At 28.8% G+C, this 25587-nt stretch overlaps 3 protein-coding genes across 3 annotated transcripts in view; 2 read left to right on the top strand and 1 right to left on the bottom strand.

The window, feature by feature from the left end:
• Positions 1–25587, bottom strand: part of LOC132947275 (FMRFamide receptor-like) — a 91740-nt gene that overhangs the window by 54095 nt on the left and 12058 nt on the right. The window lies entirely within an intron of this gene.
• Positions 13672–18818, top strand: LOC132946779 (uncharacterized). The gene is made up of 11 exons (XM_061016849.1): positions 13672–15434; positions 15686–15807; positions 16261–16330; positions 16403–16579; positions 16642–16724; positions 16802–16994; positions 17084–17281; positions 17351–17505; positions 17673–17841; positions 17917–18068; positions 18170–18818. The coding sequence occupies exons 1-11, from the start codon at positions 15368–15370 to the stop codon at positions 18488–18490; spliced, it is 1707 nt and encodes a 568-aa protein (XP_060872832.1). The 5' UTR covers positions 13672–15367; the 3' UTR covers positions 18491–18818.
• LOC132947540 (uncharacterized) lies at positions 18735–21431 on the top strand. The gene has a single exon (XM_061017846.1). It carries the CDS (start codon positions 18735–18737, stop codon positions 21228–21230), a length of 2496 nt encoding a protein of 831 aa, XP_060873829.1. The 3' UTR covers positions 21231–21431.

Here is a 25587-nt window from a genome sequence, read left to right as displayed (position 1 = left end):
GAGGATTACGATTCACGAACCGATTGGCGGCATGTCAAGGTAAGAGTGCGCACATCGTGTCACCCATATACCTGTTACACACCTATCTGGTATATACCTGTTATTCACAAGTTCCTCGTATAGTGATAGACATAGCTATACTGTTGTTCCGTAGGTACACACTATTCTACAACCGTAGTGGTGGTTGTATTGCCTTGTATTAGGCATTATTTGGAATTTATTAACATTATATTATTATTGTTACGCACTTGCATGATATAATGATTGGATTCGCTCAACAGAGATTTCCCAGATACATTTTTAAAAGCTTAGTTGAATGTTGGTAGTACAGTCACGTAACGCGGCGCGGCTGTATAATGGTTTTTAGAATAATCATACGAAATAATAATATAACATGGTGTATTAGTGTGGATTATCGTCGCTTCGTTCATTGTATTTACGTGTATAATTATAACGTGCATACAAAATTGTACTATGTTTGTCAACAATTTAAGTTAAACTGGTTTCCATATTTCACGCCACTGCACCATTCCCCGCGTGCTTACGTTTACTTCAATTTCGTACGGCGCAGAAATCGATTTGACACAAGTTTCAAACGACGTGGGTATCGCCGCGGCCGTATGAAATCAAAAATTTAGGCGATATCGAAAACAAAATATTATGATAAAAACTTGTTGTTAACGACCCTCGGTATAATACGAGATTATTTTATTGTACATATATAATATTATTTTACGTTCATTTTAACACGCCCGACGAAAATAAATGTCATAAAAACGGTATATGGTCCACATTAAATAATAATAATGGCAGTTGTCGCCGATGTTTTGTTTTGGATCAATAAAAAAAAAAAAATAAATAAAAAATTTTAATAATCGCGCATATTTACTTTTCCCGCAAAATGTTCGCGTAAATGTACGACAAGTCGCAACTACGCGTTTACCTTTCTTCAGTACTTTGTCGCAGCAGCCGATGGTTATGTTATTATAAACTTGCTATGATCACACTCGCACACTCCATTACGCATTACGAAAGGGTTCGCTCTAGTCCGAAATTCTTCACCCTTGAATGGAAATTTGATAAGGTGAAAAATTAATAAAGCCCCATGATATTATATGAAAACTATATTTCTCAACTCTACTACATATAGGCACTTAAGCTTTTATAACGAAGAAGATAATTTGTATAGTAAAATATATGAGCATCGTATACACACAGTTACGTGGCGAACGACCTTAATTTTAACGAGGTAAGTCTGAAAATATAATGTCCCATTTATGTGCACCTATAACCTATAACCTGATATGCACCAAACACTGAAAATGTATTATTTCAAATCTATATTTTCAATTGACGATTAGTATAAAACTGTTATTCAGGGAAACTCGATGATTCTATAATACTAAGTATTATGCATTTATACATTTATATACATTTACAGTGGACAAACAGTTTTAGATAATTATTATAAATCCTATCATGGATTCCAAACAACGTACAGAGTGATTTATCGAGAATGCTCACTCACAATTTTCCTTTGAAAGTGAATTTTTTCGTATATTTGAGGATCATATTATATTTTTAAATACTTCAATACTTTTTATACCATTTAAGGAGTAAAATGGTATACAAAAATCTAAACTTTTAAAAACATGGTCCTTTAGTATAATTAAAAATTTAAAAATCAGAATTTGGTTGAATTCATTATCAAAGGAAAAATTGGGGGGTGGACATGCTTGCTGGACTTGTATAGTTGTACGTTATATTCAACACCCTCTTGGAATTGAAATTTGATATATTAGGCTGTACATCACACGTTTCCCAACCAACATCAAATATGGTCCGATATGAATCGAGGCACGGCAGTGGCAGATATTACTTATTAGTTATTACACTTTATAACCTTCAAACATAATATTATGTATACTCTTATTTATCTTATTTTTTGGAGGTACTTATTTATTACTAGTTGTGTAGGTAATTAATATTTAAACTTTTTTATATTTCATTTTGTATTTAAATTCAAATAATTTATATACAAATGTATTCTATATAATAATATATTATATTAAATGGCAATAGTTCATTCTATTATATTATGTATACAATTTAATTTTTACACATGTAAAGTTTGGCTTGGTTTAGATATTGAAATTAAATTAGGTATTGGACTTTTTAATCAACAGATTTTATACGTAGTCCAAAATGACTAAATATATTATATAGCAATCCAATTTAAAAAATAAAGAAACTTTTTCCAGATTTAAAATGTTTTCTTGATAGTTTATAGACATATATTTTTTTACGGTATACAAATACCAAACTCAGCTTCGTCTTATATACGCTCACTTTCAGATATTTTGTTAATCTATAAGGTCCTGTATTTTGCGATTTTCTATTTCCGGGTCAAAATGCAAGAACTATTGTAGCTATTATGGGATGTGTATGGTTGCCCTAGGAAAACATCCGAAGCAGTGATTAAGGTAGATTATCTAAATAATAGTGGGTACTATTACAATGGCTGTCCCAAAGTACGAAATAAGTTCCCCTTTTAAAACTTAATTTGTATGATATAAACTTCTTACATTTTCTTTGGAAGCTGAGATTAATTCTTTGTGCAGAAAATTAAAATTATATCAGCTTAAAACATTTTTACTTATATTTTAAAATCTTGAGACCGTTGAAAAATCGTAGTTCTTAAAACGTATTTAAAACTTATAATTTGTATTATAGTATAAAGTTTAAGATAAACCTTTTATATAAAAAAGATTACCAAAATCACCAATAAACCTACTAAATCGTATAACTAATGGTATATGAAAATGGAACCTAGGGTTATTTACTGTAAATTTCGATAATTTGGCTTAAGTCGTGGAATTTTGACTATAGCTTCAGGTTTGTCTAATGCATATTATATGGAGTTGATTAAATTTATAAAAAAACCTCATTGACATAAATTATATTTAACATTAGAAGTATATGATTTCCAAAAATTAGAATTTGAATAAATTCGTTATTAAATAAAGACGGATTTGGAGGTGAGCATGTTTGATGAATCACCCTGTATAGCTGTATGTATTATCATAAGGCCAGGATCATAATCGATAGTTATTGAATTACTCAAGACTCAAGAGTATTTAGATGTATATAGGTCACACATTAGACCCAAGCAAAATACATATAATTTTTATATAAGTAATAAACAATATACATGCATTTAGTAATTATTCATGTATTCAAATAATTACGACCCTGAGGGTAGAGAATGCAGTCTAAGTTGTAATATATATAGAGCTTGAAAATTAATTTTTACTTAATAATTCAATATATTTTAGCATTTAGTAGGTAAATCAGCTAAAAATAAAACATCAATATGGTTCTTCAAAATGAAAAACAGGTGTTATATTACATTTTAATTCAATAACACATATTGGATAGACAAATGAATTTTGTCAGAAAAAAATAGTAGGTACGTAAAAATTGTAAATTCAAATTTAATTTAACATAGATTTCATTAAATAATTAAAAGTTCAAAATATTACGTGAATATATTATAATGATTCTACTCATAATATTATTAATACACATGGACATGATATTTATATGATATATTTTTTGTTTAGGTATGTTGATAGTTATTTTATTCTTACGAGCTACATTTAGAACGAATAAAAAGAAATTTGTGTTTATGGATCAAACTTGAATTTATATATTTATTAAAAACTTCCTTAAATAATTAAGGAGAAATGAAATATTTTTATTTACTGTGGTAGTATTTTACTTTCATATCTTATGAAAAGTAAATGTATGTGTATAAAAGATAATATTATATAGGTAGACATTTTCAAATATTTACCATAAAAACCACCATAAAAACCACCATAAAAACCACCATAAAACAATCTTGTAAAAATGGATTATTTTTATAACAATGCTGAAAATATTATTTATATTTTTAATTTTCTTTGTAAATTTAAAAAGTATAGGAATATCTAAAATAATAAGTATACCGATATATATTATATACTCGGTTATATTTTGTCAATATTTTGTATTATTGACATACCTATATTTTTTTCTTTAAAGAAAAAAGCTTTTGATACATAATAATATTATACATTTATATATTATATGAAATGATTTTATTTCCACTCAACCATGAATAGATGAAATTATATGCGAGCACCATAAATTGATTATAATATTATATTAGTTTTAATATAATTAATATTCGTTATTACTACTTAATACAATTATCATTCATATTATGTATAATTATATATATATATATATATTATAAATAAATAAATAAATAAATAAATAAATAAATAAATAAATAAATAAATAAATATACAATTATACATATTATTATATCTTTTGTAATTTGTAAGTTTCGATTGGTCACTGGTACCTATATTCTAGTCGAATATAAAAAGCAAAGGGTCAATATACCTAACACGTGTTTTTGTTATTTAACTATATAATTGGTTTGAAGTTGGAACACATTAACTATAATATAATATGCTACACAATATAATACAATTTATTTGCATTATATTTTTATATTATTATAGGTATAAAAATATTTATAGTCCAAATATTTATGCTGTATACGACCGACAGTCTTATAATATTATAATGTATGTACGAGACACTGCAGGGTTCTTGCAATAGTGATTATTATTATTTTAATGTTTAAAAGTAGGTATAACAGTTATTTGTCACTTGTCAGTGTCCTTGAAGATGGAAACGAACAACCACGGTGTGTAATAGAGTCGTTATAACTCTATAAATACCTATGGCGTTCAGTATAATATTAGTCTTACATTTTTTCAGATAAATCGGGCCTACATCATATAATTCAAATTTTTAATAAACTAGGAAAATAAAAAAGGATTTAATTTCTTACATGCGGGGTTAAAATACACACAAAAAAAAACTATTAAATGTAGGCATTTTATACAATGTGTAAGAACTAATAAGTAAAACACATAAATAAAATAAGTAATATTCTAATAGGTAATAGGGTTTGCTTACGTGATAAAAATATAAATACTCATATTATAAAAGTTTACATAAGTCACTTTGTACGTAACACCAAATTCTTTTACAGATGAATTTTAATCTAAATTCACATATTGAAAAAATTATTATATTTCAATAGTTTAAATTCCAAAATAGCTATTGTTATAAACTTATAAATATATTTAAGTTATAGATACATTTTTCAGCAGCATTACAAAATCTTTAAGCTGTGACGTTACTTTTGATATTTTAGAACTTAAAATATAGGCAAGGGACTTCCTATACATATATAAAAAATTAAAAACATTAAAAAAATAAAAACAAAAATTATTTTGTATTATAGCTTTAGTGAATTGCATTAATTATAAACTGCATCTGGTGGACTATAATATTGAAATACAGTTTTAATATTAAATTATAATTTATATAATTATTATATGATTTAATTTTGGATATTCACTGGATATATATTATGCTGCATAGTGTAATATATTTAATCATATTTGTATGGATATTGAAAAGCGTATATAGAACTTATAAAATAGATGAATTTTCTTTATGTTATATCCAATCTAAAATATAAAAATATAATTTTCTAACATCACAAAATGTATTTTTGTTCATTTCTTCCACGTCAAAAAGCAAGTTCACGCATGTTGCCCAAAGGTATTATTATTATTATTTATCATAAAGTCAGAGGCGTAAGAAATTAGATCAGGCTATCATAAGATTCAGTCCACTTATAGAAAAACCAACCTTAATAAAAAATAAATATATAGAGCTTGGACCTAAGCATAGCAGCAAATCTATTCTAGTCAACCCACATACACAAATGGCCAAATCCCCTGGAATTTAAAGTTATTATTTTATCTTTGTCTTTGTTATAACTAATGATTCATGTAATTCTTCTTTGTCATTGTACTTAGGACGATTCTGTACTGCAAACTAAAAACAGTAGGTATACTTACGTGTTTTTCAAAGACAATAATTGTTTAAAGATAAGAATATTTTGGATCGCTACTTCCATACTTGTTATTTCGATTGGAAAGTACTATAACTGCACACATACCTAATAATATTACGTTATATTTTATACTACTTCAGATATTATGCAGAATATCTCGCTGTTGTCGTTTAGAAAAAATAAATATTCTGCAGATAACATTTTTTGTGACTTATAATGTCACCAATTTCATAATAATACAATTCATAATACGGCGTACTAACAAATATAATATGACCACATAATATACAGGTGTTATATTATATTAATTAAATTAATATCCTACGATATATTATTATTATCATTACTATCTCCAAAAAATAAGTCTAAAAATTAATTTTTGGTAAAAATGTAAAAATGTCGTGCAAAACAAACAATTCGAGAATAAAATGAACATATTTTCTCGTTCACTGCGCAGGCGCACAAAGTTAAATGATTCGGTAGAGAATATAATAGCCCGCGCGGGTATACAACCAACGCTAAAAGAATTGTATTGCGTGCAGTGTGACGTAGTGCGATTGTGAAATGAATAATAATTAGTCGTATATGAGCCTTTTACTCTAAGGTGGCAAATATCTCTGACGCGCGAGTGACCGAATCGGCGGTATCGACGAACTTATGTACACCTATCTAGGTATATAATATCGTATTGTATTCATGGCGTCTAGTGCAGGTTGCGAGTTTGAAAGTTACGGTAACGCTTTTATAGGGTTGTAATTATAAGTACGACGACGAACGTTTACGCCGCACTTGTAATTAATAGTATTATTTATATTATACCTATGATAATATAATATACTAGCTCTAAGTGAAACTCTGGGAAAGTTGGACTCGCTGAGAGTGGGTACCAATTTTGGAGACAATGTCGTTGGAATTATAAAAGTGTCAAAAGCTGTAAGACGAAAGTTTAGGATTTCTGATAAGGATTAGTGATATGGATTGGAGATAAGGCTTGGCGCTTTGGCGGGAATGTTTAAAAGTTTGAGCGTCTAGCAATCCGTCACGAACGTTGTAAATGGATAGGCTGGATACGATCTCCAGGATCATCTCCCATTTCTCCGCTGCTTTTGGTTGTTAACATTGTTAAAAAGTGTAGAGTCGATAGGTTTATCAATGTCTAGCTATCAGTTATAAAATCACATAGGTAGGCGATCCGACTGCATCGGATCGCGGACTATATGCGAAGCGTATATCACCAGGTATGCAATCCACCTGCGGTGGATTGCGGACCCCGTTAGTTGCGTAGATAGGTGAATAATCGAAAAAATAGTTGGACCCCTTGACCGTGTTAGTTGTAAGTGAGTACCGATTTTGGAGACACATTCGAATTATAAATGTCGCACTTACACATTAGAAGGTGATAAGAATTTCTGATATGGCCTGGATCTTTGGCGGTCTCGTTTCGAAGGTGGGAACGTTTGAAAGTCAAGATTCAGTGTCTAGAAATCTCCCATGACCCATGAAAACCGGCAATTCAATGATGATACTACCCCCCAGCGTATGTCCGGTGCTTTTTTTGTACGTGTAAGAAAATGTTAATTCGAAAATCTGCATGTTAGAGTGTCCAGCAAATCAGTTATTACCCGTCTAAGACAAAACAAAAATAAGTAATCCTCCTGCGGCGGATAGAGTGGTGTGTGCCGTTGCATGTCCGGTGGCTCTTTCTTATGTAAAAAGTGTAAAGTCAAAACCCGAGTTGGATTGTCTAGCAAGTCAGTCATCTCAAGTCAAAATCGATTAACATCCAATTAGCCACCTAGGTAGGCAATCCGAATTCGTCGGATCGCGGACAATGTGCTACAGCATATCAAGTAGGCAATCCACCTGCGGTGGATTGCAGACCCGACGTTGGGCGCCTATAAGTGAAAACCCTATCATACAACTTACGAAATAATTTAGGAAAAATACAAACTATAACTATAATAAATTGTACCTATTTATTATAATTCATAAAAAAAATAACATATAGATACATAATATTATATTAACCAATACAATACATATAAACATGTACCTGTAATGTATATATAATTATATCAAAAAAAAAAAATTCAAAAACCTGCATGTTTAAGTGTTAAGGAAGTCAGTCATCACCGTCTAAGACGAAACCAAAATGAGCAATCCGTCTACGGCGGATTGAATGGTAGGTATGTGCCGTCGCATGTCCGGTAGTTTTTCTTATGTAAAAAGTGTAAAGTCGAAAACCGTGTTGGAGTGTCTAGAAAGTCAGTCATATCAAGTCAAAATCTATTAACTTTAAAGTTCGTCAGCTAGGTAGGCTATCCGACTTAGTCGGATAGCGAACAATGTGCTGCAGAAAATAAGTCTAGTATGTATAGCTGCTATAAGTGAAGAGAAAAATAGTATTTTCCAAAAACCCAATCACACAACATTCGAAATGACTTACGAAAAATAAAACAAATTAGTATGATATAATAACAATGACAAAAAGAAAATAATATGTGTTAAATTCCTAATAATATAGTATATAATAATATAATATATAATATACAGTCATATAATGTAAAATTAACATGTATATTATTATATTATTTATGAAATATAACGTGAAAAAAAATGCAAAAAAGTCAATTTACGGGCGGCCGTAGGCAATCCGAATTCGTCGGATCGCGGACAATGTGCTACAGCATATCAAGTAGGCAAACCTTGCAGACCCGACGTTGGGCGGCTATAAGTGAAAACCCTATTACACAACTTAAGAAATAATTTACGAAAAATACAAACTATAACTATACAATATAAATACAAACAATTATAATATATTGTACCTATTTATTATAATTCATAAAAAAATAACCTATAATATTATATTAACCAATACAATACATATAAACATGTACCTGTAATGTATATATAATTATATAAAAAAAAAAAAAAACCTGCATGTTTAAGTGTTAAGCAAGTCAGTCAGCACCGTCTAAGACGAAATCAAAATGAGCAATCCGCCTACTGCGGATAGAATGGTAGGTATGTTCCGTCACATGTCCGGTGCTTTTTCTTATGTAAAAAGTGTAAAGTCGAAACCGTGTTGGAGTGTCTAGAAAGTCAGTCATATCAAGTCAAAATCTATTAACTTTAAAGTTCGTCAGCTAGGTTGGCTAAATGGATAGGCTGGATACGATCTCCAGGATCATCTCCCGTTTCTCCGCTGCTTTTGGTTGTTAAAATTGTTAAAAAGTGTAGAGTCGATAGGTTTATTTGATTGTCTAGCTATCAGTCATAAAATCACATAGGTAGGCGATCCGACTGCGTCGGATCGCGGACTATAAACGAAGCGTATATCACCAGGTATGCAATCCACCTGCGGTGGATTGCGGACCCCGTTAGTTGCGTAGATGGGTGAATAATTGAAAAAATAGTTGGACCCCTTGACCGTGTTAGTGTAACATATAGATACATAATATCATATTAACCAATACAATACATATAAACATGTACCTGTAATGTATATATAATTATATCAAAAAAAAAAAAATGCAAAAACCTGCATGTTTAAGTGTTAAGGAAGTCAGTCATCACCGTCTAAGACGAAACCAAAATGAGCAATCCGTCTACGGCGGATTGAATGGTAGGTATGTGCCGTCGCATGTCCGGTAGTTTTTCTTATGTAAAAAGTGTAAAGTCGAAAACCGTGTTGGAGTGTCTAGAAAGTCAGTCATATTAAGTCAAAATCTATTAACTTTAAAGTTCATCAGCTAGGTAGGCTATCCGACTTAGTCGGATAGCGAACAATGTGCTGCAGAAAATAAGTCTAGTATGTATAGCTGCTATAAGTGAAGAGAAAAAATAGTATTTTCCAAAAACCCAATCACACAACATTCGAAATGACTTACGAAAAATAAAATAAATTAGTATGATATAATAACAATGACAAAAAGAAAATAATATGTGTTAAATTCCTAATAATATAGTATATAATAATATAATATATAATATACAGTCATATAATGTAAAATTAACATGTATATTATTATATTATTTATGAAATATAACGTGAAAAAAAATGCAAAAAAGTCAATTTACGGGCGGCCGTAGGCAATCCGAATTCGTCGGATCGCGGACAATGTGCTACAGCATATCAAGTAGGCAATCCACCTGCGGTGGATTGCAGACCCGACGTTGGGCGGCTATAAGTGAAAACCCTATTACACAACTTAAGAAATAATTTACGAAAAATACAAACTATGACTATACAATATAAATACAAACAATTATAATATATTGTACCTATTTATTAAATTTCATAAAAAAAATAACATATAGATACATAATATTATATTAACCAATACAATACATATAAACATGTACCTGTAATGTATATATAATTATATCAAAAAAAAAAAAAAAACCTGCATGTTTAAGTGTTAAGCAAGTCAGTCAGCACCGTCTAAGACGAAATCAAAATGAACAATCCGTCTACTGCGGATAGAATGGTATGTGCCGTCACATGTCCGGTGCTTTTTCTTATGTAAAAAGTGTAAAGTCGAAACCGTGTTGGAGTGTCTAGAAAGTCAGTCATATCAAGTCAAAATCTATTAACTTTAAAGTTCGTCAGCTAGGTTGGCTATCCGACTTAGTCGGATAGCGAACAATGTGCTGCAGAAAATAAGTCTAGTATGTATAGCTTCTATAAGTGAAGAGAAAAAATAGTATTTTCCAAAAACCCAATCACACAACATTCGAAATAACTTACGAAAAATAAAGACAATTTAAAGAAAATAATATGAGTTATATTCCTAATAATTTAAATAACATATAGGTACATTATATATAATATACAGTCATATAATGTAAAATTAACATGTATATTATTATATTATTTATGAAAATAAATACAAAGTGAAAAAAAATGCAAAAAAGTCAATCTTCGGGCGGCCGTGCATTAGAATACACGGTACAGTCTTGCCGCCCGAATTGAGCTACGACGGTTTCGAACCCGGACCTACCTATCATCCTATGTTTGGGGAACCTACGCCTAACCTATCGAGCCACAGTTTGTGATGCAAATCACGGTCAAAACTTCAACAATTAAGCTGTGTGTCTACGGAGCGACGTAAACCAATATATTCGATATACATCGATGTAATCGTATATAATTTTATGTATCATAATTCTACACACTGTTTAAACTTTAATTGTATTTTATTCACTTATCTGACCGTTATTATGTATGCTTGAATAATACATTTATTTGTGTTTAATAATACATGTAATTGTGTTTACGTTAAGCAATATACCAGCTACGTTATTAAGGACCAAATAATACGTCTACAATCACATAATGCAATATTTATTGAATCAAAAACAAAACAAAAAAAACAGTATATATTTATTGTGCACTTGTGCGTTGGAACGAAGACCGACTGACATTTCGTGAACGCGAATTTTTAAGTGTACAAACCGCATATTCACGGGGTTCAAAAGAAATAAACTTAACAAATAGAGCACAAACGGCAATTGAAAAGACGAAACGAAAAGCGATAATAACGACCTACGCTGGCGTCGATTGCGATGGCTATGGACCGATATCGCGTACAAACCACGCGGCTTTTAAACGAAACGAACTATATGTGAAAATGTCTAAAAGTCGAAAAACAGCGTAAAAAGCGTAATGTTTAAAAACCGACCGCCGCCGCCGCTGCGAAGGTACGCGATTGGTCGCGTTATAGGGAATCGACGGGATGGGTCCGGCGGACTGGGGAAACGGAGCGGTGTTTAATTTTTTCAACCATGAGATCCTCCATGAATTCCCTATAGATCAGCTGTTTTTCTTGCGATTTTATAGAATAAGATTGTTATTGCCTTTGCGATTTCATTCACACAAATGTCCCCGTTGTACGCATCTCCGTGTTTGACAACCAAGACGCGACGGACCGGCACCGTAGTTGGCCATTTACTTGACGCAATTCTATTGAGTGCATCGACGGCGCCGTTAACGACTATTATAATAATGGTCGGGACTGCCTACACTAAAAGTCGTCGTTTGTCGGCCGATTTGGTGACTCCGTAATATTATAATGATCAGTCATTGTATCTACATAAATATATATTTTCGTCTTATCGACCGTTCTCGTGGCCAGGTTTCGATTCCGGTACAAAGCATAAACTTTTCATATTGTTCAACAGCAGCGCAGTGTACAAAAAAGTTTGGAAACTAAACCCGGATTTATGCGTAGTTCCAAATTAATGTTTTTCGGTTTCGACAATTAAACGTTACACAACAGTAATAACAGAATAAATAAATTAAAAATTCGACATCTTTCGTCATTATACCCGAGTTGTGTGATAATTATCGAGTTTCATTCAGACAGCCTCCATGCATTATTTTTATGATTTCGATATTTAAGTTAACCTATTACTATCAATCACATATTTAAAAATAAATATTATATTAATTTCATTTAATTACCAACGAATAATACTTAAACGGAAGTCACAATAATATGTATCCCTTTTGGCTTCTTTGCAGGTAAAATACAATTATGACTATCGCATCATACAAATGATCTATATCTATGTATTGATTTATCATCGCCTAGCCGGAACCACTGGTTATATATAAGTCAAATGCTATTCATTTACTCACTCACTCATTCATCGGAACATCTTTAAAACTACAAAACGTACAAACTGGAAATTAGGAATAGTAGTGGTTCTTCTGATGATCTAGATGTGCAAGAAGAAAGGATTTTTAAATATTCACATTTTGAAGAGGTGGTCAAACAGGGATATCGAAATACATGGTAGAAATTTAAATTTTTGTTTGTTTATAATAGTAATATAGGAGGTAATGATTATTGTTTCTTTTTGTATATAAATGGTTGCCATTTTAGGCAGATTAGGTACAAACATGCATCAAGCTGCCTTATGGCCTCGAAGAAAGAAACTAGGTATATTTTGAAACCAAATGTATGTGTGCAGCTTATACACTCAAAAACTACTCAATTGAATTTGACGAAAATCTCAGAGCTTTTATTTAGAGATGTCAGAAAAGATTAGAGTGTAAGACGTAAGTAGTTGAAACCACGTTAAAAAATATACCAATTGCTAAATCTAATTCACGCCTTATAGTTGCCCATCGAGATCAAATTTTTTTCACAAAGATAAATACACTGACCCCGATTTGTCCGTGAACTGTGGTACACTAAAAATGTGATATATCTACTCAAACTGAGACACACATACAGGGTGATTTATTAAGCGTAAAACACTCATTATCTCAAAAAGTATTAATGTTTCTGAAAATATTTTTTTACATAGTTTCAAGTTGTTAAAAAAACAACATTTTTATTAAAAAATTATATTTAGGACGAGTAGTTTATGAGTTATATGTATTTAAGGTTTAGACAGGCGGAGTAGTGGACACATATTTGCGGGGTAACCCCATACCACTCCACTCCGCCCATCTAAACTTTAAATGCTTATACCTCATAGACTACTCGCCCTAAATTAGATTTTTATGAATCAAGATACTTAGAAAAATATTCTGCTTTGGAATATGAATTTAAAACTCTATGCTGTCATTCAAAAAAGTAAAAAACTTAAAAATTATATAGATAAAAAATATTTAAAAATATAATTTTTAACAACTTGAAACTATGTAAAAAAATATTTTCAAAAACATTAATATTTTTTGAGATAATGAGTGTTAACGCCTTATGAATCACTCTGTATAAGTACTATATAAGATTTGCCACAAAAAAAAAAAAACTGCACGAGGGATATTCAACTAGGTAATAATATATATAGTTTTATTTTGGTTTTCTTTTGATGCGTATGTTATTTCTTAAACTACAACAAGTAACAGACAATATTTGGAAATATTTACGCTTTTATATAAATCCCTTTTTAGTATTTCAGTATCATCTAGTCCGCATAATATAATAGCTAGCTGTGGTATATGTAATATGTATATATTAATATAGGTATGTATCGAATCAAATTGTAGTTATAATGTGCTAATCTATGCTAGGTAGACTATAATACGCTATACTGGCGTGCGCTGACTTCATTGACAGGGTATGCAAAATAAAAAAAATTGGCTCTTTCCTCCAATAACAAAAAAAAAGTGCCGTAATAAAATATTATTGTCATCAAAATATAAAATTTAATGGTAACTTTTTATAAAAATTTGGCTCTTCCCACCAATAACAAAAAAGTGCCGTAATAAAATTATTGTCATCAAAATATAAAATGTATTGGTAACTTTTTATAAAAAAATATTCATACAATTTAGAACTTGTTCACAACTTCTTCAAATATCTATATTATTCCGTTTTCGAGGCCGCTTTTTGAAAATTAAATTATAAAAATGTACTAACACTGAGATCATTAAGAAAAAAAACGGTCTTCGAGGGGAAATAAATGAACCCCTTTGTTGGAGTCGTAGAGTGTGCTGTGACATACCTTGCATACCCCGTGCGCACGCCTATGGATATTAATGATATTATACTATTTTAACTATATAGGTATTATACTTTTAATACAGGTAGGAATGTACATAATATATTGTACATTTAACATTTATTGGCAATGCAATCTTTTATTATTATTAAGTATACACATGTTTTATTTACTTGATTGAATGTTTATATAATATGATTTACGGACCGTCAACGCACACGGAAAAAAATATTAACCAAATAAATTTGGGTGACAACAATTTAGTTGGTCTAATTATATTTTAGTGAGGCTTGATACAACTATGTACTGACATTTACTATAAAGTTATGGTCAGACATTTAGTAGTTGTACCAATAAAATATAGTTGGCATGGTTAAATTATATTTAGGTACAACAAAAATAAATGGTTAAATAAGCTAAAACTTATAGTTAATATTATTTAGATGTATTACTAATAATACTAGTTGAAGTAACTAAAACTGGTGTCTGCATATGTCGAGAGCTAAACGATTAGGTATTGTTACTATATTATTCAGTTGGGATAATTATAAAATTAAGTTTTATTATTCTTGTCATACTATTTTTAGATGCATAAGTAAATACATACAACATTTCGCGCGTGTCCATTGTCCTAACATCCGTACGTCGCGCATTATCCGTTTATATAAAAATTATATAAAAACTCATCACTGCAATAATTTCCAGTTTCCACTGCACTTTTGAATTTACTTGTGTCGTGATGTACTAATGTGTATACATAAGTAATAGATGTTTGACCGTTCTTTTGTACCTAACTATTTTTTTATATCGTGCTTGTACACGGTACAGTGAGAATTATAATCGTATATTCTTATACCTTCCACCTGACTTCCGTCGTCGTCGTCTGCGTATAATTGTTGATCGACTTCTTTTGCAATGGATGAATTTACTGTTGGTGTGCTGATTGAATGGGGATTTGAGGAACTCATCGATACGTTTAAAGGTAATTATTATATTTTATTATTTATTTTTTTTGTTTGTAAAATTCATAAATTACTAACAAGTTTATATTATTAAGATATACAGTTTTGAATGTATCTGCTTTAAATGTTTTATAATTCTAAGTTCTAACAAAATACATACCTACTTATGAGTTAAAGGAATAGCCTATATGTAGGTAGAATTATTTGACTCAAAAATGAATGTTTCAATTGTCACTAACGTATTAATCTTAGTGTTTTTAAATGTAACTAGATGAAGAAATCGGTAAAGATGACTTTTTGTCATTAACGGAACTAATGGTAAAAGAATTAATACCAAAGATGGGTAAACGTTCATCATTTTATAGTAAACTAACTAGGCTAAAAGAAATTCAAGTGAGTAAATAAGTTATTATACCTACCTACCTATGTATACCTATTTTAGAATTATATATATAAACAACAATAACTTGTCAAATCAGTCCCTGAAACACTTTATACTTATAACCAATACCTATACATATTATTTCATATTTCTTGTCCACTTGGCAGTAGTTATGGAAATTTAAATCTTTAATCTATATTAAGTATTATCATTAAATATAATATAATATATATCATATAATTCTATAAAACATCAGTTAATACTTCAGTATGTACAATGATTAATAAATTGTACAATAACTATTTGACCATTAATTATTACTTTAAATAGAAAGTGTTTTTAATACCTACCAAATTGATTATTTCAATAAGTTTTTTTAATTTAAGATAAATACTCGACTAAGTATCTCATATTAAATGGATCACCTCAAAATACTCAATAAATATTCTTATTTTAACCAATAGGAATCGATCAAATATACTGAAGCATCTATACCTATTGAAATTTCACCTTTAGTGCTGGAAGATCAAATAAGTAGGTTCAAAATCTTAAAAGATTTATTTTTCTTAATACACTTGAATATTTTTATTTCATATAAATATCTAGGTGAGCATGTAGACAAAATAAATATATCAGACATAACAAACTTTGAATTGCACGATGTTGAAGGTGTAAAAAATAACATTGATTTATTTTCCGATGAAAATGTATTTGGTAACACATCACTGCTTGAATCTTATGATAATACAAAAATATCACTATTTATAGGCGGTAGTTATCAAGGTAGTTCTACATATTTTTGTATTAATGTAGTATATTCATTAAATTTAAATCATAAAATTTAGATCCTGGAAAAAATTTGACCAACCATATTGGCACTTCAAATAATGACTGCCATCAATCATTAAGTACTGATGAAATTGTTGAGGTTTAAATTACTTATTTATTTAAAAAAAAATAGGTCAGAACTTGTACTTAATCTATTATTTTTGTTTTATTCTTTAGGCCAATAAAGCAAAAGATTATATAAGTAAAATATTGAATAAATATAGTGATGGGAAAGTAGTACTAAATTATTATGAGTCTGTTGGTACATTAAATCAATTCATTAGAAATAGTTTATCTTCCATCATTATTAAACATGAAATTCAGCAGTCTATCAAAATTGAAAAAAATAAATTTACACTATTAGCAAAAGGTAGAATTTCTGAAGAGTTTTTAGTTTGTTTTTACCGTTACACATTTATAAAAAGACTAATTTTTTATGATTTAAATTTTAAACTAAAGGCATTGAACAATTATTTCTAAGTGAGACTGGTCAAACCTATTTTACCCCTTATTTTAAAGATGGAAATAATGTACACCCAATGCGAGGGAAACTATATGACAAATACTGTAATCTACGAAAGCAAATTAAACAAATAAATCCATCAAAGGTTATTGTAACAACACAGTCGACAGAAAATGATATTTTAATTGATGACGGTATTAATTTCTTAATGTAAGATAGTAAATATTTTGTATTTATTTTAACTTGTAATATCCAATTATTAGAGTGTAAAGAAAAAATATTGTGGCTTAAGAACAACACACAACCTACCCTTACTTTACATAAATATTGGACTGAGACATCAAATTATAGATTGACAATAAAAGAAAATTGTATCGAACTTTATCCTGCTTTTAAAAGTCCTACTGGTCATTTATTAGTGAGTTTTGTATTTAAATGCTTATGTAAATAATACAATATTGTGTACAATGAAATTAATGTATTAACGTTGGTATTATAATATTATCTATGGTTTTACTAAATTTGTATAACATGTTTATATTTTATCAAACAACATTGGATTTACTTGTATTATTACTGTTATAGATTGAGATTGATTTCCAGACTTTGTATCCTGGAAAAGATAAACTCCTATTTCATAAGTTTGATGTATTTAAAGTGAAGTTAATCAAGTATATTGATAAACTAAACAAACGTTTTTCATTACAAGACGAGTCTACTTTACTTTCCGAACTTAAAACCCCGTCAAGGCCAGGTAATTACTAATTACCTAGTTAATATTTTATTTAATATATTTGTTTTATCTTCAAATACAATTGTATTTTTTAAGGTAATGATAACATATCTGTTCTTAAACTTTTGCCTCAACTTTTTCAACCATTAACAATCAAGTTGGACAAAAAGCGTAAACGAGACGGTAAACATTCAATTTGGAGACCATCAAAGGCTGAACAGGCAGATTCTTTTGTTTTATTTATACCTGTAAGTTTCATTAATAAATAGATTTCAAATAATTTTAAGTGTTACTTATTTATGTTTTTAATTATTAATTAAATATAATTTTTTGGTAAATTTTATTTCAGGATGTCTCAGAATTAAGAAATGTTCATGCCCAAAAAATAGAGAAGGCAGTTCAATATGGTACAACATTACAACCATACATAATAATTGTTGACAACACTGACATTTATGCTGTGATCAACAGCATATATTACAAGTTGGAAACACCGTTAAAAGCGTTAGATGTTTGTTACAAATCATATTTTGCTCTGAATTTAAACTATCCTCAAGAAAGTGAACAAATTTGGTTGTTTATCCAAAACTATTTCTTTGATACAACACTCAAGTCCGATAAACATGTTTTATTTGTTAAAACATTTATCAACGATTTAAAAAACATGTAAGCTGTCATTAGGTAGTAAATGCCCACTTGTATTAATATACCTACCTAATATAAAGTAATATTAGGTGTTATACAGTTACTTGTAGTCTACAATGTAGACATTTACCGAATTAAATATTTTATTTTTTGTTAATTTATTGTTTTACTTTACAATAAGTAATTTAATTTAAATTAAAAAAGTATATTTCATTTGAAAAGTTTAATAAATACCTATTACAAATATTAGACGACTTTTGAATACAAAGATGCCTTCTTGTTTTTTGTGCAACACTAAATTCAACTTAAATTCTCATTTGTTAATACATATAAATATTTTTCATGATCCAAAATCCATAGGGGAATTTAAATGTAATGAATTAAACTGCTTTAGAATTGTTAACTCTTTTCATTCATTTAAAAATCATTTAAATCAACATATTAATGTAGACACACAATATATTATAGACACACCTCTTTCCTGTAATTTGCCTGTCATAACAACATCTTCTCAAGGAACCTCTGATTTAAACGATTTCCATTCTATCATTGAAAATTATAATTACCCTCCAAAACATTGTCCAGAACCAATTACAATTACTGAATTTATTGAAACACTTCAATCCAGTACAGTTTCTTTAGCATCAAAATGGTATAGTAATAATTCAATTCCCAGAAAAATAATTCAAACACTATTTGATGACATTCAGTTTTTTAATGATTCATTTTTATGTAATTTGAAAACAAAAATGTTAGAAATCATAAATTTAAACCAGATTGATTCTAATCAAACAAAAGATTTGTTTTGTATGTTTGATGAACTTTCCAATACATTTTCTAATATCAAGTCTGAACATCTTCGTTTCAAAATGTTTGATAAAATGGGAGTTTTAATTCGTCCAAAAATGGTTGAAATTGGGTATAGATTAAATGACAAGCTAAGAAATGGACGTGTTATATTTGAACCAAAAACAGTTACCATGTCTTTTATTCCATTGAGGTCTGTTCTTAAAGTTCTATTCCAAGATTGTAATTTATTTCATGTGATTCTTGAATTTACGAACCACCTAGATTCTAGTTCAATGTGTAGCACTATTAGTAATTTTGTTCAATCCCAACTGTGGCAAAGTAAATTAAAAAAAAATCCAGGAAAAATATTAATACCACTATTTTTGTACTTCGACGATTTTGAAATAAATAATGCATTGGGATCACATGCAGGAACTACTAAACTAGGGGCTGTTTATGTATCCTTGCCATGTTTGCCTCCTGATTTGGCATCTTCATTGGAAAATATATTCTTGGTACAATTATTTAAATCCAATGATAGACAAGAATTTGGAAATCAAGTTATTTTTGCAGAACTTATATCTGAATTAAATTTTATAGAGAATGTAGGGATTGATATATTATATAATGGTGAAATGTATAGAGTATTCTTTTCTTTAGGCTTAATTTTGGGTGACAACTTAGGTTTGCACTCCATACTAGGGTTCACCGAAAGTTTTGTTGCACAATTTCCCTGTCGTTTTTGTAAATCACCAAAACTAGATTGTCATCATCAAGTTACTCAAGTCGATGGGGTGTTAAGAAATAAAACCAATTATGATGAGGACATTTCAATTAATAATATTACTCTTACTGGTCTAAAAGAGCAATGTGTTTTTAATCAAATAAATTCATTTCATGTGACTCAGAATTTTGCAGTTGATATTATGCATGATATTTTAGAAGGTGTGTGTAAATATGATATAGGTATGATCCTTAAAAAAATGATTTATGATTTTAATTATTTCACAATTGATACTTTAAACAATAGAATTGAATCTTTTAATTACGGATCAATTGACATTCGTAACAGACCACCTCTTTTATCAACTGCTCTATTAAAAAATGGCTCAATAAAAATGTCTGCAAGTGAGATGCTTTGTTTTACAAAGTATTTTGCTTTAATTATAGGAGATTTAGTACCATTGAATTCAGAAATATGGTGTCTATACATTAGTCTTAGACAAATAATTAGTATTCTTCTGGAAAAAAGTATAAAATATGATGATATAGACCTTTGTAAAACCCTTATAACAGAACACCATGAGTTGTATATGAATTTATTCAACACAAACCTGAAACCAAAATTTCATCATATGGTGCATTATCCAATGGTTATAAAAAAGTGTGGCCCATTATCATTAATTTGGTCTATGAGGTTTGAGTCCAAACATAAGGAACTTAAAGAAACAGCTAAATCGATAACATCAAGGAAGAATGCATGTTATACATTAGCTTTGAAACATCAGCTTAATGTAGCTTATAGAATTTTATCAACTAAAAATAAATTAATTGTAAACAGTACTAAATTAGGACGCCATATTTCAATAAATGAATCAAAATTAACTCAATATAATAATTCTGAATTCTTAAATAATAGTTTTAACTTTTTAACTGATAATATTTCATTTGTTTCATGGATTAATTTTAAAGGTACATTGTATAATTATAATAATATGTCAGTCCTTTTACAATTAAGTGAAGATCCATATATTCTACCAATTTTTGGTTTAATACTATCATTGTTTATTACTCAAGATGATAACAAACCATTCATAGTATGCAATGTGTTTGTTTGTAATTATTTTAACGAACATCTTCAATCATATAATGTAACCTTATCAAGTAAATTAGTGTGTTGCTGTATTGAAAATTTAAATAGTGTACACCCAACTGTATGTGTCAAATCTAATGGTTTATGTTATATACCTAAGTAATAGGTATATGTTTTTTTTTTAATACATAAGTTTTCAATGTTATAAAATATAAACTTTATTTAGCTATATATTGCATAACATATGATAATTATTATATTCATATTTTCCATTTACTATTAAATATACATAAGTTTCATTTGATTAGGTAGGTACCTACTGTTTTTTTTTTATATAAAATTGAAATTATTCTTTAAATAACAATCTGGATGTAAAATGTATAATAAATACTTACATAATAAAAAAATATTATCAATTATTATTTTATGTTAATAAAAACAGTTTTTTTTACTTACTTTGTATTTATTTACTTTTACCACAGAATGGATTAAATTATTAATTATTACAATATAATGAAATATATTAATTATTATAAATTTAATCTATTCTACGTGCTTTTACTGCATTTACTAAATTATTTTAGAGCATTGACTATAATTTTATAGTAAGTTAACTAAAATTTTATTTTCTAGTGCAACTATATATTTTAATGCAATTGGTATTTTATTTGGCAGTTTCAACTAATTTAATTAAGGTATATAACTAATTATGAAGTCAAATTGACAGAAAATTGTGATTATATTACCTATAAAGTTTAGTTGCATTTAGTCTGAATGCATTAAAACAACTGTCATCTTAGCTATATGAAATAGTTGAAATGCAACTAACCAATATTTAGATGTGGTGACTATAATATTCTAACTATAAAAAAATAGTATCTGAAACTAAAAATATAGCAATGCCATAGGGAACTATAATTTACAGATAATGTACCTAAAATTGAAGTTAGATAAACCAAAAATTTTTTTCCGTGCACAATGCGCTAGCTAGATGTTGTGTACGGAATATGCATGTGCGTTTAAATATTTAATATCATAAATTATGAGTATGTGACGTGATACGGAATCAAGTAGTAGGTACTTCAATTTAAATATGTTTATATTTTGAATGTATGAGTGTATGACATAGTGTTCTTTTTAGTTTAAAAACGTTTCGAATGTTTCGATTGAATACCGTAGGATTGTTAGTTCTCCGGGGGGGTTGGTTAATGTTTAATAGAATATTAATAATTTTCGGAATTTATGATAAGATAATAAATATGAAAATAATATTAGGGAAACATTTTCTTAAAGAGTACCCAATGATTATTATTCAAATATTTGTTTTCAAGAATAAACCCTTTATGTTCATAAAACAACTATTTAAAAAAAAACATGAAGATTAAGTTTACAGTAAATAATCTCATGAAAGTTAGTGTGTAGTTTCTATTTTCATTGTTTTAATATTTAATGTCATTATTAGTGCTCAGGGATAATCAAATTTAATACAATTTTAGTACGAATTTTGGGCCTATAACCGTAATAATAGGGGTTGGGCCAATAAATAAAATGTAGTGATACCAGTAATGGTACCTACTAATTTTTGGGAAAAACAAATAACTTATGAATACTGATTATAGAATAGGTACTCAGAAACAATAATGTAAATTTTTAATTAGAAAATATTTATGACACTATTTAGTTTCATATTACAATATTCAATAAATATTTTTCTGAGTGCTTCGATACAGAAAAATTGAATGGGTATAGTTAAATAAATCTAAGTATTTAAAGTTTAGACATGTAGAGTAGTAAACCAACATTCTGAAAGGTACCCCTGAGCCACAAACTCCACTCATCTAAACTCAAGTTCTTATTAACTACTCGTTCAAAAGTCGATTTGTGTGTATCAATATACTCAGAAAAAAATTACCCTGCTTCAGAATATGAAATTAAAAATGTATCTTGTCATTTAATAAAGTAAAAAAACGCAAAAAAAGAAATACTTTAAATAATATTTATGAAAATTAAAAATGTTGGTTTTATAAAATCAAAATGCTTTTGTTATGAAACCATAACAATAAAAATAATGTCGGATAGAACGGGTATTATACTGTATGGCATTCAATTCGTACTATATAGGTAGGTATGTGACAGAATTTGTTTGCTTCTAGTTCCGTATGGTATGATTATGTTTAATATTTTTCTTAAGACAAAAGAAAATATAACAATATATTTTGCAACAGTTTTGTAGTCTTATATTTTATTACTTGAATCGATTTTTGGTTTATTTCAAATACTAAATAGCAAGGTATTAGATATAAGTGTTGTATATGCTAGAGACTATAATATAGATGACCCACTATGATCAAAATTCATTTTTTCCTCTTTTCTACGGAATTTTAAAAATTGTCTTCATTCTTTATTTTCTTTTGCTAGTAAGCGCATTATTTGTATTTTTTCCAAGTATGGTGTATGTTCTATAAAAAAACCATCTAAACATAAAATATTAAAATATCCAGCAGTATATAAAAAAAAATATTCGGCATTTCTTTTGAATTTTTATAATATTTTTGATTTTTCCTAGTATGATGCATATATTACATAAATATTTGATATTTTACTATCTCATTATATATAAAATATAAAAAAAAGATAAAATTCTTGTACCGAAATTCCACCCTGCCTTTCTACCTCATTTATTGATTTGATTCTAGTTATTTTATTTTATTTTTTTGATGTATTCTTCAGACGTAACCTGAATAAGTTTTAAAACTATACGTATTTTGTATTGTTTTTCGTCTTACAATTATTATTTTTTTATTTTTTTAGATTAGCCTCGATTATTTTTTCCAATCAGATTTAAATATTTGATTGCACGGATCCTAACGATATTACTCGGTTAAGGAACTCCGCGAACGTCCGTACTGAATACAATATTCGTTTAAAATGTTTAATAATTCAATTTTGTATAATAACTTCATCCGCGATGTTAGTTTTTGATAAATGTATATGTGTCTCTTTCAGTAAGATGTATATATAGTATAGCGTATATTCAACGTTAATAATATAGTCTTAACTGTAACTTAAACCGCTTTGTGCCATTATCGTTTTCTTTAATCATTGTGAGCGGGGAAATGGGGGGAAATGGGGAAATATTTAAATATGCCCTTTATATTATTATAACCACAATAGTGAGTTCGACAGGATATGTGCTATTATAGCAGGTAGGCATATAATAGTTGTGTGGGTTAACTATTTAGCATTTATAATTAATTTAAAAACATACCTAAATATGGATATAGTTAAATTGTATAAAAGTATATGATGTGCGTTAGAAGTTTAACAAGCACACGTTTTTCAGATGCACAGTGTACACCACTACACCTATATATATGTTATATTATATTATTACAATAAATTCTTAAGTAATCGAGTTTAACGGTATATAGTCTGCAAAATATAACACTTTAAGTATAAAAAACTAACTTATACCGTTAAAAATTATTCTTTCTTTAGATAGCCTGTTTTCCGTTAATTTTTAAAATAATATTATCATATCGATCATAGCGGCGGCGTAGATACCACAATACGGAAATATTCACTACTTTTGAATCTACTTTGTAAAATATAATTTGAAAATAAATTATTCGAGTTTCGGGATTCGTACACAACATAATATAGTACCTATATAATATGCGTTCAAAACGATAAGTTTGGATAACCGTAATATATCAAAACTGAAAGCGCATATGGTGAATTCACACGGGCTAATTTACACAACTACATAGTGCACACATTTTGTACTAAAACAATTAACGCAAGTTTCAGATATTGACCACAAATAAGAAAATGTCGATTTGTGCGCCTCATCATTTTCATACTTATCAAACGTACGCGAATCGCAATTAGTTAGGGCCCCGAACGCTTTGTATAATATATAATAACGACTCGCTGGAAGTACTTGAATGTCCTGTTACAATTGTATAGGTCCCGTACGGCATTTCTGAGTTTCAATTCCATATAATATTTTACTATGTTTTCATATGATATTTTTTGAGTTGACAATTTGTTATTACTCCAAAATCGTTGTACCTATACCTATTGGCGTGGATATAGACGATGTAGTATACAGGAAAATAAATCACGAACAAACGGTTAATATAATATTATGACTGGTGCCTAGTGCCTCATAAAGGTTATACACGTTCACAGTACGCATGAAATATATACAGAGTGAATCACCAAGCATGCTCACCCGAATTTTTTCTTTTAATAATTTAATTTTTAAATATACTTAAAGATGATAGTGTTAAACTTTTGAGAGATTTTCTGGAACACTTAATAAGTTTTCTGTGGCGACACAAACTTCTGTTTTTCTAATTAGACCCTCCCCCCACCCCTTTTTGCTGTGAACTATTATTAGTGCGTATTTTTTTTGAAAATGTTGATGTTAAAATTTGAACGAGTAATTACTCAGATATTAAAATGTTTATACTAAGGTTAATAGACCTTAAAAATGGTTTTACAAAAATATTGGA

Source organism: Metopolophium dirhodum, chromosome 6, assembly GCF_019925205.1.
Source record: "Metopolophium dirhodum isolate CAU chromosome 6, ASM1992520v1, whole genome shotgun sequence".
Taxonomy (NCBI): Eukaryota; Metazoa; Arthropoda; class Insecta; order Hemiptera; family Aphididae; genus Metopolophium; species Metopolophium dirhodum.
Note: the sequence above shows the minus strand (reverse complement) of the source record. Positions and strands in the feature narration are given on the sequence as shown.